The sequence below is a fragment of the Zootoca vivipara genome, chromosome 4 (genome assembly GCF_965207765.1).
Source record: "Zootoca vivipara chromosome 4, rZooViv2.hap1.1, whole genome shotgun sequence".
In the NCBI taxonomy this organism is placed as follows: domain Eukaryota; kingdom Metazoa; phylum Chordata; class Lepidosauria; order Squamata; family Lacertidae; genus Zootoca; species Zootoca vivipara.
This window is the reverse complement of record NC_142587.1, coordinates 53,008,484-53,025,000: the sequence shown is the minus strand read 5'-3', so window position 1 is coordinate 53,025,000 and position 16,517 is coordinate 53,008,484. Positions and strand designations below refer to the sequence as shown.

At 40.7% G+C, this 16,517-nt stretch overlaps 1 protein-coding gene across 4 annotated transcripts in view; it reads right to left on the bottom strand.

Moving 5' to 3' along the window:
- The window catches only part of SCAF4 (SR-related CTD associated factor 4), a 56,672-nt gene that overhangs the window by 19,494 nt on the left and 20,661 nt on the right, over positions 1-16,517 (bottom strand). For 2 of the 4 annotated variants that reach the window (XM_035114327.3, XM_035114329.3), the window contains 13 exons: positions 12,978-13,061; positions 12,544-12,588; positions 11,165-11,326; positions 10,098-10,233; positions 8,143-8,282; positions 6,540-6,716; positions 6,155-6,252; positions 5,608-5,716; positions 5,321-5,491; positions 3,635-3,714; positions 2,982-3,166; positions 1,538-1,638; positions 231-344 (listed from right to left, as the gene is read on the bottom strand). In XM_035114327.3, the coding sequence (XP_034970218.3) occupies positions 231-344; positions 1,538-1,638; positions 2,982-3,166; positions 3,635-3,714; positions 5,321-5,491; positions 5,608-5,716; positions 6,155-6,252; positions 6,540-6,716; positions 8,143-8,282; positions 10,098-10,233; positions 11,165-11,326; positions 12,544-12,588; positions 12,978-13,061 (1,602 nt within the window). The remainder of the gene's footprint in view (positions 1-230; positions 345-1,537; positions 1,639-2,981; positions 3,167-3,634; positions 3,715-5,320; positions 5,492-5,607; positions 5,717-6,154; positions 6,253-6,539; positions 6,717-8,142; positions 8,283-10,097; positions 10,234-11,164; positions 11,327-12,543; positions 12,589-12,977; positions 13,062-16,517) is intronic. The other 2 variants (XM_035114328.3, XM_088667957.1) reach the window with 1 other exon arrangement.

Genomic DNA, 16,517 nt, shown 5'->3' with positions numbered 1-16,517 from the left:
TCTTACTGCTACCATTTCCCCCCCCCAAAAAACCCTCTGGATTAATTGATTACTATGGATGACAATGGTGTCTGCAGCAAACCAATTTCTGTTTGCACAATGAAAGTGCTCCTTCCTCTCTTCCCTCTTGAAAACATTATCCCATAGAAATATTCTTTAGGGAGGGGATTGAGGGACAATGTGCATTTCATCCTATAAGTTAACTTTTTATTGAAAAATATATCCAATACCTTTATAAATTTCTGATTCACTTTAAAGTTCCCACGACTCAGTTTCTGAAGAGCACGGTATGCATCTTGTCTTTCCACCATTACAATATAGGCACATCCCCTTGGTGGTATCATCTGTTTTAAGCATAAAAACATTGCACTACTATTAAACAGGAATTTCCTTAAATTTTGCAGGGAAAAGGTGCAAAGTAACAAGAAATCTGTTTGAATGTGCGCCTTATTTCCTTTTAAGGCGTAAATCAGTGGAGAGAAACCTCTAGCCCTTAACGCTAATTGCCAAAGGTCTCAGTTTGGTCTGCAAGGTCATTTGCCACAAACCATGTCCACTCGACAAAGACATGTCATTATATGTGAGTTCCCTGTTAATACTGATCAGAACTGACAGGGAACCCCAATGATCCCAGGATGCTCAGGAGAGTTTTTCCACTAGAAACTTCCTCATGGTGCAGCTCCCTCTTCACTTGCAGGAAAAGGTTTGACTTCAACTCACTACCTCCAAACAGAGCAATTTTCCTCTGCAACAAGCACCTTTGTGAATCCAAAGCGCTTTCTGAAAATGGAGAAAGCAACCCCCCCACCCCCAATACTCTACTCTCAGCTGCTCTAGGCAGTTTCTAACAGGGAACTCACCAGTGCAGCCAATACCAGACATCTGCAGAGGAAAAATTCTCCATTTACGGTTTCAATCCAAACCACTTCCTCCAAATATACTTCAAGGGAGCTGATTGGCGATTACAGCAAACTCCTTTGAAGGCATGCTCCCAGCACCAATTAGCACACCTACAAAGTAGGTTGCTGTAACCACTAATCAGCGATTATATAGACTTCAACTTTAATAACTGTCCATCACCTGATGTCCTGCACATCTGTCAAAGTTGGCCCATGGGGGTAGGGAAGTTAAGGATCCTGCCCACTGGCCAGATCCAGTTCACTACTCCTCACATAAACCAAGATACAATGTATGTACAGCAATAGAAGAACTGGGACTTGCGTGTTTTTAATATTTCTAAGTTCTTAGAAGTTTCCAAGGAAATGTAGCAAACAAAGAAAGTCCATAATTAACATTCTGTATCTATTACTAGTATCCAGCACTGTTTACAGCAATTTCTCACATCAGAACATTGAAAATGTTCGTTTTTAAAAAATCATAGCCCTCAAAAATTTTGGATACAAGTTTTCAGTTTGTTTTTAAACAATTATACAAATTTGCTAGCACGTGTTGCAAAAGAATACTACATGAATCACTTTAAATGGTTTCAGCTGGATGATTTTATTTTCTCGTAACTTGTATTTTATTTCATACTCACATTTATAGATTCAATTGGTCCAAACTCTTCTAGGAGACCTCCAACATCCTGCTGTGATGTTCGTTTATCCAACTGGCCTACCCATAGTGTTGTACTGCAAACTAAAAATGTGACAAGTCAAAGTTGATTGGCAACTTGCATCAGGAGCTAGCAATAATTTGAAAAGTATACAACAATCTGAATGGGTGGGATCTAGACTCCCTTGAGCAAATGGAAAGCTCTGGCAAGATACGGCGGACAGCAGGTATGGCGGGCGGAGGGAGGCAGGGCGTTTCCTGGGAGGTGGCGACGGCGCTTAGGGGACCGACCCAGGCCGCTAGAGGGCGAGCGCCGCGCGCTTTTTCCCGCTCGCCGTGGCACTAAAGCAGCTGATCCGGGCCGGCCAGAGGGCAAGCGCCGTGCACTTTCTCCCGCTCGCCTCGACGGTGCTGAGGCGACCGATCTTGGGTCAGCCCTCGGGCGAGCGCAACGCGCGGGGCGAACAGGCCGGATCAGCCCCCTCAGCCGCCACGCGCTTTCTCTTGCTCGCCCCCGTGTGCTGCGCTCGCCCTCGGGCCAGCCCGGGATCGGCTGCCTCAGTGCCACTGTCGCTGAGGCGAGCGGTAGAAAGTGGGGCTGCTGCCGCCTGTCTTCCCCGAGCCAAGGGGAAGGCAGGTGGCGACAGCCTCTGCACCGCCATGCTTCAGCACCGGGAGGGGGGGCAGAGCAAAGCGCTGCAGTGCAGAGGCTGTTGTCGCCTGCCTTCCCCTTGGCTCGGGGAAGGCAGGCGGCGAAAAGACCCGGCAAGCAGCACCCGCCACACTTCGGCTCCGTCCCCCGGTGCCGAAGCGCGGCAGGCGCTGCTTGCCGGGGCTTGCCAAGGCAGGCGGTGACAAGCCCCGACAAGCAGCACCCGCTGCACTTCGGCTCCAGGGAACGGGCGCTGCTTGCCGGGGCTTGTTGCCGCCTGCTTGGCAAGCCCCGGGGAACCAGCTGTAGCGTGGGAAGAAGGCAAAGGAAGATCAGCTGTCAGCTTCCCGCGCTGACAGGTGATCTTCCTTTGCTGCCTTACCACGCTACATTCTATGGCCGCACTTTGCAAGACAAAGCGGCGGTCATAGAAAACCTCGTCGTCTTGAGAGTCCCTCGCGCAACGCAAAACGCTTTCATCTTGCAAGTTTTCCGTTGCGCGAGGCATTCGTCTTGTGAGGTACCACTGTATATACCGGTACTTAGTTTTACTACACTGGTGGCTCTCAAACTTTCAGAGGACTCCAGCTCAGTAATAAAATGGCACTGAAAAATTGGATTTAACACAGTGATGCAGAGTATCAGTTTGCCATTCTGACTTTGCCTACTGTTCCGAAGTGCTGTCTTACCGGAAAAAGAAAGCAAGGACAAAAACACATTTGACAGCATGTATTAATACTGTTCCATCTTGCTAAGAAAGAGAAAAAATACTCACCACTAACAGTTTCGGTTTTGATTGGAGGAAGGCCTTTTGCTCTGCGCTCTTTCTCTCTCTCCCTTTCACGCCTTTCTTGGGATCGGGATCGAGGGGAATGGCGGCGTCTGTCCCGGGAACGGGAACGGCGATGGCGTGATCTTCTTGTCCGAGAACCAGACCGTGATCTTCTCCTTTTGGGTGATCTAGTATTTAAAGGACATATTAAAAATACAGAGTAAGTTTTACATTCATAGGTAACTTGCTGGCTGCTACTGAATTCTGCCCATCCCCAAATCTGAGAATTGTTATTGTATAAGTAAGGCTTGTCCTTTAAGATCTTTAAGTGAAAACTTACCCTTTTAAGATCTGTATTTCTGGTTATCACTGCCCCAAAATGCAAACAAAACACCCCTAAGAAACTGAACCTGCCTTAGAAAAACCACACCCCATTTGTCCCTACGTATGCCTTGTATGAAATCACAGAATGCAAATGATCTATTATTGAATGTAGCAGTTACTGAATAGCAAAGTATAAAACCATAAATAACAACACTGTAGGATAAGAGATTAAAACCTTGCTGCTTTTGAGATTTTCACATTATTCCTGTATCTGGATACACTCTAGTACTTATTAGTGGATTATAAATGTACATGTAATTGCTACTTCTTACCTTGATGCAGATCTAGATCTTGACTTTCTGCTCTCATGCCTCTTTCCTTCGTGAACAGGAGGCTGATCTACTTCCATTTCCTGGGGGTGGGGAGGAAAGGATTTATTACCACAGCTGTTCGTCAATTTCACTTTTTGATCAGTTTCGAATTTAAAATTAGATAGCATTTGAAATGTAAAGATTTTCATTTGGTTCAAATTACAATTCATATTCACTTATATGTACATAAATGTACAGATTTTAAAAACACGATTCCTTAAGGAAATGTTGTTCAAGTGGTTTAATTAACATAGTTAGGGATGTATCTTACTAAATAATATTTGGAGCAAACCTACTGGAATCAGTGGACAACGGGTGTTATGATTAACTTAATTTCACTGATTTGACTGGGTCTACTCAAAGTATAAATTTAGTTGGATACAAACTCTTGTAGCAAATGAAAACAAGTAAGTGGTTACAATAAATCAATCATTTTGCTTCAGCAAAATGATAAACCAATCACATTCTATCTAAAGTATTAGTTGTTAAATAAAGCATGTAAGCTTGACAGGAATATCCAACACCCTTGCTAAATCCATATATAATTTGAGCTGAAAACAGGGGTATTATATTATCTGACGTAACTAAGGTATTTATATTTCTAATGAGCAAGTTTAACTTCTTTAAGTGAGAATTTACTGCCTGACGATTTTGTCCAATAAAGAATTATACAAACTGAAAACTTCTACTCAGTGCAGTGTAAAGGATACCTGGGTTCAATTAAGAGATTTCTGCTCTGTTACAGTTACTGGACAGTGAAATCCTGGCATAGATGTAATCTATTTACAGTAGCCTCGCAACTTGTGCGGGGATTATGTTCGGGAGGGTTGCGCAAGCACCACTACCTGTCCGATGCTGGTACGCTGAGCAGACATTGCTCCACACATACAGAAGCTCTCCGTCTTGCTTATGGGGTTCTGGGAGGGTCTCATGGGAGCTTAAAAGCAGGGCAGAGAGCTTAAAAGCTCTTTCCAGTGTGGGAAAACATGGTACCGAAATAACTTATCTGGCTTGTGTGTGTTTCATTTGTGTGCTTGCAGCGAACTGGCCACCAAATACATAAAGCTGTGATTGTGCAAGTTAAAGGTGTGCAAATTTTGTTGCTAAACCATTGTTCCCTGGGTTGAACGAAACAGGAGATCATAGTCAACAGAATACTTTCTAGTTTGGCTTGTTCATATGAAGGAAATGCATAGAGAGTCTGTGTGCACAGCCAAATGTTTGTTCATGTGTCATCTTATTCAGCCAAAGTATGATTGTCTGAATATTGCCTATATTGCCTTTTTGATCAAGGACTAAAATTGGAGATACAATAACTGTAGATTCCTTCACAAAGCACATATTAAAGTATACAGATTCTAGTGCACATTAGAATTTTTTGAGAAGATTAAGGAATTAATCTACCATAATATAATAATGTTCTGCCACCACCACTTTGGGTGACTAAACATACTAAAACTCAGTAGTCTAAAGGAGTCTAACATGTACTGGAAATCTAATGTGACAAACACATCCAGATAAATTAAAATAGGGTAAGAAACAGTGACTGAAGCATACGCTATGGAACTCTTCTGAACGGTCCTGAGATTTCTTTCTGGGTGCAATTTATGGCATTAGAGCTGGGGGGAAAGATAGCAAGTTATTTACCTGCTGGTGTGAATGTTTCTGTGTATGTGGTTCACTTTGTGCTGGAAAAGAAGGCTGGAAAGGTTGTTGCACCTGGGGTGAGGGTTGCATCCCAGGCTGAGTCATGGGAGGAAATTGTGTTGCAGGTAGAAGTCCATAACTTGGCATTTGTCCATTTGGAGGAAGTGGGACCTTGAAGAAAAAAGAATATATAGGTATTTTCCATTAATTTAAAATCAAGAACAAGCTTTCAAAGTACTGCATGTCTACTTATTAAGTACTGAGCATAAGGGAAATGTTTCAAATACCTGGTGAAGCATAGGTTCCTGCTGCATTCCAAGCACTCGTTGCTGATATTGGTCTATATTCGGGAGCTGGGCATAAACTGGTTGTTGCATACCTTCACCCGGAAAACCACTGAGCAATAAATGAGATTTTAAAGCAGCGTTTTAAGGACATAAAATTTAGTACAGTAACCCAGACTGCCATCAGTGCTCCCCTCCCCATGCATTGTCCCCCAACTGAATACAAACTTCCCCTCTTTGCTCCACTCCTTCTGTTGCTTATCTTTGTCAAGACTCTAGACTGCAAGCTCATTAGGGATGGAAACAGTATTCTAGCTGTTATAATGATGGCACTATTTAAGTATTTTTGAAGCTGAGGTGATAATATTCAACTGTAACTGCAGGATATGGGCATTTTGTGTTCCTTAGTGAACTGATAAATATCAAATATTGCATAATAAAAGAGTTCAAAACAATGAAGTCTAATGAAGAGAACCTATATATGCAACATTAGGCTTCTACAATGTCACCTTAAATTTTAACATGTACTGGTCTGACTCATAAATCTTACAATGTTGGTTGAGAGATTACAGGAGGTGTTGGTTCCTCTTTCTTGGTGTCTTCTACTGCTTCTGGTTCGTCATCATAGTCAAATCGATCCAACAGCTTCTGAAACATATTACATTGAGCCAACTCTATTTTCTTCAGTAAGTAATGAAAGACAAGTAAACAATATTAATACCACTGACAATGTAAGATCATTTTAAGTTTTGCATACCAAAGTATGGTTCACCAGAAACCAGAAAAGGGGGGAGGAAATGTCACATGCAGTGAAGGTGGAATCAAAACTCCTTGAATACTTGTTCTCATAGCATGAAAGAATAATTTGGCATGGCATTCCACAGACACAAAAAAAACATTGAGTAAATTCCTTTTCAGTACAAGAAAAGTATTACCTTATCAAAAGATGTCTTTTGCTCAGATGCTGAGAAATCGTGTTTTTGTTCTGATGGTTGTGTTGCTGTAGTCTGCAGCTGGGCAGTAATAGCATGGACCTGAGCCATTACATTGTTATCTATCACAGGAGATTGAGGTTTCGGAGGCTGCTGAAAAGTCTGAAGAATCTGTTGGAGCTAAAATAATGAAACTGCAACTATTAATATTCTCTTAGGAATGACCGTGAAAACATCAGAGGCATAATAAATGTACAAGATTTGATGCCTTCCAATGGGTGGATGTCTGCTCTCCCCACCCTCCAATCAGGCAGTAGTTACTGTTATGCCTGGTGGGCATTATGGTACAAGGCAGCTGCTCTTGTGGCTCCTCCTCTACTCTGTGTTCTTAAAGCTATAAGGGAGCATAGAGGTAGCCACAATAGACATCCACAAATGAGCGTTGCATGGAAACCTAGTAAAGCACTGATTATCATATTTGCATATTCACACACTCTCTTCTGCACTTAAAAGTCTACTAGTCCTCAAGTGAAGTGCTAGTGCTATGCAGATGAGTAGACAGCTGCCAAGAGAATAGAAAGGACATTTCTTACTCAAGCAGACAAAGGTCAGAAATGTTATACATATGCATGATTTTCAGACAAGATGTGATCAGTAAGCATCAGAAATATTGATTTCACTATTCACTAATGCAATTCACTAACAAATTTCCACTAATGGTTTAAAAATAGAATAGTTCTATATTCTGCATTAGATACCATATTTTTCCGTCTATAAGACGCCCCCTATTTTTGGGGCCTCAACAATTAGAAAACAGGGGCCGATTGGGCTGCCAGCCGTAGGAAGCTGGCACAGCCCCTTTGCGGACATGCTCCGCTAGAGCGGCCTCGCACTCTGCCCTGGCGGGCTGCTGGTTTCCATCAGGAGCACCACCCACAGGGAAGCGGCTACCCACGGCTGGCAGCCCAACCGGCCGACGGATCCCGGAGAAGGGAGGCGGCTGCAAAACAGCCAGCCATCACCTTGCCAGACACCCTCCTTCTTAAAGGGACAGCACCCCACCTGTCCTGGGTAGGGCAAAGGAGCCAGCTTACAGCCGCCGTACAGTTCAGGCTTGTGCCTTCCTCCCAAACTCTTGCCTCTCCACAGGGAGCGCTTGCAAATCACCAGGGGTCTCTGTTGGGGAACCAGTCAATCAATCTCTCCCCACCACAACCTTTTGGTTCCACTTCTGTAGCAGAAACCACCTATCAGCTCCCCAATCGCCGCCAGCTTGATTAATGGCAGCGATCAGGCAGCTGCAGCACAAACGACTGTGTGCTACGTGATTTTCAGGATCCCTCCCCCCCAAAAAATCAAGCGGCCAATGCTGAAAATCGCTCACCCACCAGAATGAAGTCTGAGGCTGAGTTTTTAAGTGGCGAATGGCCGCTTGATTGTTTGGGGGGGGGAATGCCCCCCTCAGCACTACCTGTGTATAAGACGAGCCTAAAATTTGAACCTCATTTTTGGGTCAAAAAACTTGTCTTATACACGGAAAAATACAGGAACCATCTTATTAGCTTAATTTGAATTCTGTATTTTTGAACAAAAAGTCTCTGCTTGCCTGTTGTCCTTGTGTTGTCTGAAATAACTGGGCTACAGCTGCAAAGGCATCAGAACTGGGCAATTGCGGCACAGCAGGTACTGAATTAGAAGCAACTTGAAGAGGCTCAGATGGAATTGCTGTGGCAGGAGGTGGTGAACCTATAAAATAAATTTAAATGCAACGTTAAGATTTTAACAATTCCCACTTATAGCATTTCACTTTTCCACTATAATGTAAGTTTTTAAACATCAAAACTTGGATGGTCAGTTTGTAGACCATTCTCAAATATGGCCAGCAAGTTCTGTTTTTAATTCCACAGGCAGGATTCTCAAAATTAGACATCATATGGCCAGCTTCAATGCTTCATTGCCAAACACCCTCATGCCCTGCATGCGACAACACAAAGTATGTATTTTATTGTATTTTTAATATTTTGTTGGAAGCCACCCAGAGTAGCTAGGGAAACCCAACCAGATGAGTGGGGTATAAATAATAAATTTTGCTTATTATTATTATTATTATTATTATTATTATTATTATTATTTTAGGGCTGGGTGAATATACCATATCCCTGTAAGTATATGTTAAATATTCTTAGGGCCAAACTAAACATGACAATAATCATGCAAGTGGTAGTTACATAATTGTGTTCTGTACAGTAAACAGCAGCCACAGGTGACTGGGGGCAATGATTAGGACTACAGCAGAGGCAAAGGGTTAAACTTGCCCACCAAAGCCTCGGTTTAATTCTGAGCCCTCATGGCTATATTTTGTGGTGCTGTTTCTTAAATCACACAACTTCTTTTTGCATGATTATTGTCATGTCTAGTTTCATCCACAGTCCCATATAAACTCCTATCTTTTTCTCTGTATTTCAGTAATCATACATCTTGGTCATACTTCTGTATAGAAAACCATGATGACAGTTGATTGATGACAAAGTTCAGCTTAACGAGCCTACAGACTACAAATTTTGAAAAAAACAAACAAAAACAAAACCTTTATAAAGAATATTGATGATTGAATGGATATATGGAGAGCTGCTAGACTGTTTAAGGTTAATATACTATTACTTACACACACACACACACACACACACACACACACACACACAACCAGTATTATTAATGTATTTGCAGCAATTTGTATACCACAACATCTCTAAGTGGTATACAAAAATATGAAAATAAAACAGTAGCAAAGCAGTATTAAAACAAACCCAAGCAACAGGAAAAAATAAAAAAGAATTTCAGAAATAACAGGATTCAATCTTATGGACCAGGGAAAGCCTGAGAAAAAAGTTATATCAACACAAGATGCCAGAAACATGTAACAGATTATGCTTCACATATGGCAGAGGGAAGGACATTTCACAGTGGTAGAAAATACTACTGGAGGACCAATAATTTTCCTGTGATATTCTGTAGTGTGTTGTGCCATGAGTGAAAATTTCCCTGTGATCCTAAATGTGTTATTGTGATACTGCAGGAGCAGTAATATTGCTTAACTACTGAGCAATCGAAGGGGTGCCCCACTTATACATCGATGCCTAAATGTCAAGGCAAAATGACAAACCATTTCTGGTAACAGAATATGCTGTATATTATCCAATCATTGTGTATTTTATTTGTTAGGCCATCTTAATATTTTCAGCCAGACTCATCAATAACATAGCAATGGGTAGAAATAATTCTATTCAAAACATGTTTTCACAGTACAATCCTAGACATACACATGAATAAGACAGTCAACCAAAAGGCTCTTCACAGCGCTCTTGTTCTATAACACAATCACTTAGCCAAAACACGAACTTTATCATATTTTTAACACCAAGAGTTACTGCGAAAAAAATCTATCTCCAACTTTTGCTTGCAATTCATTCAGCCCATTCTATGCAGATTAAAGCAAATAAAGTCTGAGTTTGACAATATAGGCCCATATCAGAAAAGAATGCTTTAACTAAGATTCCCTACCTTCATTATTAGTAGTATCTTCTGTCATTGAAGCAGTACTGCTAGCTCCTGCTGCCATGTCGAGGAGAGGTTGAATTATTTCTATTTTAAACACTCCATTTTTCTGCCACAAGTTGAGGACACGAACTATCTTACTCTGTTCAAAGAAGAGATGTGTAAGTACACTTTAAAAAAATCTTCATTTGCTTAATCAAAGTCTAGGCAGTGTTCAGACAATACTGTCCCCCGCTTCAGTTTTATACATCATGAAATCAGGTAATGGACACATGCACTTTGTTTCCTATCACCTAAACAAATGTGAGACATCCGAGTTCAGATATATTCTATTCAGAGGGGAGACAAAACAAGGTGCAAGTGCATGAAACCAATCAGTCTCACAATGCACAAAGATGAGAGCACAAAAATGCCATCTGAACAAGGTCCTAGTCCTTGCATGCACACACAAAAAGAGAGAGATTAGTACAGTACAAAACTTTTATACTTTGTTTACTATGCTTTGTAGCATTTTGTGACTTCTCTAGGAAATGACTTGTGGACATGAGCAACAGTGAGCAGGAATGGAGGGATCAAATCCCATACAATATTTTTCATGACACACTTTATGGACCTCCGAACTTAATAAATGATGGCTACTTTATTCTATTCTAGATGTGGGAATCAGTTTTGTCAGCATAATACATACAAGCAGCAGGAACCCAAGCTTGTTCTAAGTCACCAGCCACATCTATTTTGTGTTGCAGCTTTACTATCAAATAGAATAAAATCAAGCTCACATGGCTTTCTACACAGAAGAGAAAAGTTCCTCCATAAGAGCTTTTAGTCATGAAGTGGTGAGGAAGAAGGGCCTCAAAAATTTAAAAGCCAACTAGAAAAGAAACATTCAACATCAAGGCCTCATTCAGAAATAGTATCCAACAATCAACAACGTGTGTTTGTACAGGGTAGACCAAATATAGCAGGATCAGAAGATATCCATATTTCTCTCTCACACTCACTCTCTCTCTCTCTCTCTCTCTCACACACACACACACACAAAAGTCAAAATGCTACAAGAAATTGAGTTATACCTTGTCTTCTGTTGGACAGAGATATAAATACTGGAATGTGGCAGTTATATTTTTACAGAATCTTGGCCCGAAAACATCCTTGTCTGTTCCAAATTGATGACGAGACTGACGAACAATAGAGTCAATAACATACAATCCAGGAACTTTGTATTCTGGTTTACACTAAAGAGACAGAGAGAGACAGAAAGTCATATAAGTAATATACATTTTATAAATCCTAACAGTAAGCTCTGTACAGTATAATCATAAAACAGGCCTATCATATTAACATGAAGTTAAAAGTCCAGAAAGGGGGAGAAAGGAAAACAAACTAGCAGGTACCATACAACACTACAGACATTCCAATATATTTTCCTGGAATTTGAACGTAAGTGCTATTCTCTTTTTAAACACTGATCTCAGAAATCCAGTCACATATCAGGCAAGATATGCACTTTAAAAATATGCCTATGAATATACATTAATTTGACTCAGTGATGGTTATTTCTCATAATGATGTCATAACTATGATGTTTTAAAAATTTAATGAAAATTTGATGTTTTAATGTACATCACCAAATGTTTTTGAATGACTTGGCAGTTCAAAAAGACTCACAAAATTAAATAATCAATGTACAATAGGACAAGCAGACTAAGCCTGCCCCAACATGCCCTGCCTCCATATTAGTTACATGTTACCTAGATCACAGGCAGAAATGACATAGCTAATGTCAAGAATGTAGGCCCTATATCCCAAAAACTCAGTAACATCAAAGTTTTCTTGCATCTAGAATTGCAAGAAGGGGAGATCCATACACAAGCTTTGCAATTCACTTTCCAGCTCCCAATGTAGGCAGGCTAAACTTCCTCATCTCCTCTTCTTGCAGGTGTGTTGTGTATTACTTTAGTGGTGGTTAGAATTAGCTAATTCTCCCAAACAAACAAACCCAAACAGCAAAGTCGCAACCTGTGCACATTTAACTTGCATGATCAAAACTTTACGTGCTTGGCAGCCAACCAGCTGGTATCACACAGACAGTCTTGCTTACCAGGCTCTGGGAAGATGTCGCTCTTGGAAGCTCCTGCAAGATCTTGCCGGGGGGGGGGGGGAGGCCCATGCTTCCAAAAAGTACGAATGGTCACATGGGAGTGGTTTTGTGATTTTTCCAACTACACAATTTTGGCTTTGCATACAACACCCCCAGAACAAATCTTTCTGCACAGTTATGGAGCTATTACCCTTGCCATAGTTAATATATGCAGTTGCTGAATGATTTCCCATAGAACTGCTAGATGCACATATTTTGATTGTGTGTGCTCTTAAAAAACAAACTATTTTGGAGGGAGAATGTAAATTGCTGAATCATCAGTATATATAACTTAATAAATATTTCATTTACCTTTTTTATAAACTTCTCTACAATCTGGACTACGTGTTTGTAAAGCTGAAAGAGAATCAAAGAACATTTGAAAAGTTTAACTCCATAATATGTTTAAGAAATGTGAATTTGTTTACCTTAAACATTAGCATATAAACTCATATAAAAGCAAGCAGAAGGAAATATATCATAGGTCTATTTATTAAACTAGTCCCAAACTGCATTTATAACTATCTCAAATTCATTTCAAAGGGGTGTTTGAAATGGAGTTATTTTTAAAAATTCCTTTGAGTGCGATAAAAGTATACATTAAAAGCATTATAATTAAAATTATTCAGTATCTGTGAGAATGACTCTCAGTCCATGTGATCTTTGAAAAAACACAAAACATGCTACAAATGTTCAAACCTTTTAAAACTCTGTACAAAATAAATAAATACTCTTTACCATCTCACCTTAATAGCTTTGATGGCAGCTTTAGTAATAAGAATCATCTTTGCACGAGAAATAGGAGGTTTCATCTCCATCAATGAGAAGAGCTAACATGGTGGGGTGGAGAGAAGAGAGAAACCAAAAATAGTAAAACACAAGTAACTGAAATGCAACTTTGTCACTTTACACAACCTTTTGTTGAACTCTTTCCATCCTAGTTAAATGCTAAATAGCTCCAGAACTAAAAACTAATTAGTTCAAATAACAGTGCAAGTTGTAAAGCTATTTCTGCAATTATGTCACACTTGTAAAGTGACATACGTTCCAAACTGCACCCATAAAATGTTATAAAAATGGCTGATAAGACTATTCTGTGCTCTTCATATGAAGCTGAAACCTGTATCTCAGGCAATTCTCCAGATTTTTGTAGTCAAAATGCACTCTAGTCTCTGCTACTACTCAGGGAACTGCAGGTGTACACCCGTTGTCCATCGTATTCCTCATCCATCTGCCTGCGAAGAAGCAATGACAGGGAGCATGTTTCCCCTACCCTGCCAAAAAGGACACTCCGCCCCAACTCCCTGTTTACCTAGGATTGCAGAGCTGAAAAGAAGCACCTTCTGGCATTTACCAGCAGGCAGGGGACAAAGGGCTGATGGGTTGTAAAGGGTTTTTATGTATATGTGTGCATGTTTTATTTTAATATACTGTACTACAAGCTGCTTTGAGGATCATTCAATTGAAAGGCAGGATAGAAATCTTCATGATCTCTATGCGACTTCCTTGCGACTTCCGGCGAGCTGCGGACATCTTAGGAAGCGCGGGATAGCCCCTCGGGGAATCCCAAGCTTAACGGAGCCCACGGAGGTCACGCGAAGGCTCCGCGGACCTCCAAAACCTCAGGGGGGGGTTACCCTGAGGGTCGTGGCACCCAGCAGTGCCCTGCGTGCTCTCCTGCACCTGGTTTTTATAGCTTAGGAGCCGGGTGAAGGATGGAGCTGCGGGCGCGAAGGGGGAGAGACCACTGACTCCATTAAGTGCAGTCTCTGGCTTCCGATGGTAAGCAGCAAGTTTCCTAAAAATTTTAAATAATCCGAGCCAAAGAAGAAGGCTGGAATTTGATTTGATTTGAGCTTAGAAATCGGATTTGTGAAACTGTGGGGCGCAAAAACGGGGTCCGTCCCAGCAGCGGGAGAAAATGGCGCAGCAAGGAGATCGGAGGAGCTGAGCGACGGAAAGTGAAACTGACTGACTGCGGAGTGAGTTTTGCAGAAGTCCTTGATTACTTTGTAACAAGGCAAATTTTGAGGGTGGAAAAGATTTACCTATAGTTTTTATATTGATACTTTGTCTCTATTTTGGTGGTGGAACTGCAAGCGAGCTAGATATTTTTTATTTTCTGCGCTCTAGCCCTGAAGTTTGAGTGGCTTTGAGCTGCCTGAAAGCTTTTACAACATCGCTGCAGCACTGAAGGAGGGGGAAGGAGAAGGCTGACTTTTTATATAACTGTGAGCAGAGTTAAAACTTTTCCCACTAACTTTGAGGTTTGGAGGGGGGGGTCGATTTTGGATTAAGCCAGCAAGAGGCTGAAGAGGTGGTTTATCGTTTTGGAACAGCGGATCTGGGGTCTTTATTCTTCCCTATTTGGATTAAGCCTACAAGCGGCTGAAGTATTTGGCTTGTTTTGGGTTTCACTGGATTTTACATGTGGATTAAGCCTACAAGTGGCTGAAGAGTTGCGGGACTTGGCTTCTTTGTTTCAGGTTTTAGAACAAAAGGTGGACTTGGCCGTCTGGAGGCTGAAGAGGGAATCCATTAAAAAGGGACTGAACTAATATAAATTGTAAACTGCAGCTTCCCTGTGTATTGAGAGTGGAAAAGTACTGAAAGGGGGTTGAGATTTTAGAGTGTACCACCCAGTGGCAGAAGGGAAAATAGTTGTATTTAGGTCCAGGGACTAAGTATCTGGGGGCCAATTGGGTACTGCAGGACTTTAGAAATTTGATCAGTAGTGGTCCCCCCTAGTGGTGAAGAGGGGGATTTTCCCTCTTTTTTTTGTTTTTTTATGAAAATGGCTGGTAAAGAAGAAAAGAAGGCGGCAAGTACACCGAAAGACAGAAGAGGTTCAAAGCAAGAAGAAGTCAGAGATTTAGAAGCTTTATGGCAAAAAATTAAAGATGAATTTAAACACAGTGAACAACGAATGGATAAGAAATTGGGAGAGATTGATAAGAAGATTGAAGGGGCTGTAGGAGAGCTCTCGACCCAGATAAAAGATTTGTCGGTGAGATCCAAAACAATGGAAGAATCAATTAAAAAGACCCAAAAAGAAGTAAAAGAGGTCAAAAAAGAAACAGATAAAGTGAAAGATAAAGTGAAAAAAATGGACCGGGCACATGAACAAATGCTTGACAATTTAGCATTGATTGAAATGAAGCAAAAACAGATGAATTTGAAATTGAGGGGTATCCCTGAAGAATTGGGTGAAGATATCAAATCAAGGATAATTGCTGAGTTGGCAAAATGGATGGGAAAAACAGATGAAGAAGTGAGTCAGACAATTGTAAATGTGTTTAGAATTAAGGTAAAATCAGCAAAGGCCAAAGCAAGGAAAGCACCTGGTGATTGTGTGGTGATCTTTAATGCAATGGAGATGAAAAATGAGATCTTAAGATTGAGTTTCACCAACAAGCTAATCATCAGTGGCAAGCCCATAATCGTGTTTAAAGAGATACCAGGAAGATTTTTGAAAAAACGCGACAATTATAAAGCAATGGTGGCCCTGCTTAAAAAAAATGGAATTCAACACAGATGGGAATACCCTGAGGGAATTATGTTTTATTATAAAGAGAAAAGACATGTGTTGACAAGCATGCACGATATTGGAAAATTCTTGAGAAAGTACGAAATTTTTTTGGGAGAGTTGGACCCAGACCTTGCTGTTCTAGCAGAAGTGACAGCGGATGAGGAAGAAGACCCAAGACCACAAAGAAGAAGAAGAAAGAAAAAAGAAGAAGAAGAAAAATCAGAGGAAGAAGACCAAGGGAAAGAAGAAGAGGAAGATAAAGAGTCAGAGAGTGAGGAAGAAGAAGAGGATAAGGATTTAAATAAGAAACCCGACCAAGACTAGATAAAATCTTTCTTCCTGATATTAGGAAGTAAAATGGCATTGAAGATACATTCCTGGAATGTGAATGGCTTGAACAACAAAGCTAAAAGGAATAAAATTGATCACATTTTGAAGAAGAAAAATTTGGATATAATTTGTCTCCAGGAAACGCATGTGGCGAAAAAACATAGTTATATTCTTAGAAATAAAAGGTTGGGTAAAGAATTTATAAATTCGGCGGAAAATAAGAAGAGAGGAGTGGTCTTGTATATAAAGGAAAAATTAGATCCGAAATTGATTTTGAAAGATGAAGAAGGAAGAGTGATTGCGGTCCAAATATCGGTTCAAGGAGAAAAAATGTTGGTGGTGGGAATTTATGCACCGAATGAGAACAAAGCTGAATTTTATAAGAATTTGGAGGAAAGGTTGACAGAGTTTATGGATCAAAAGATAA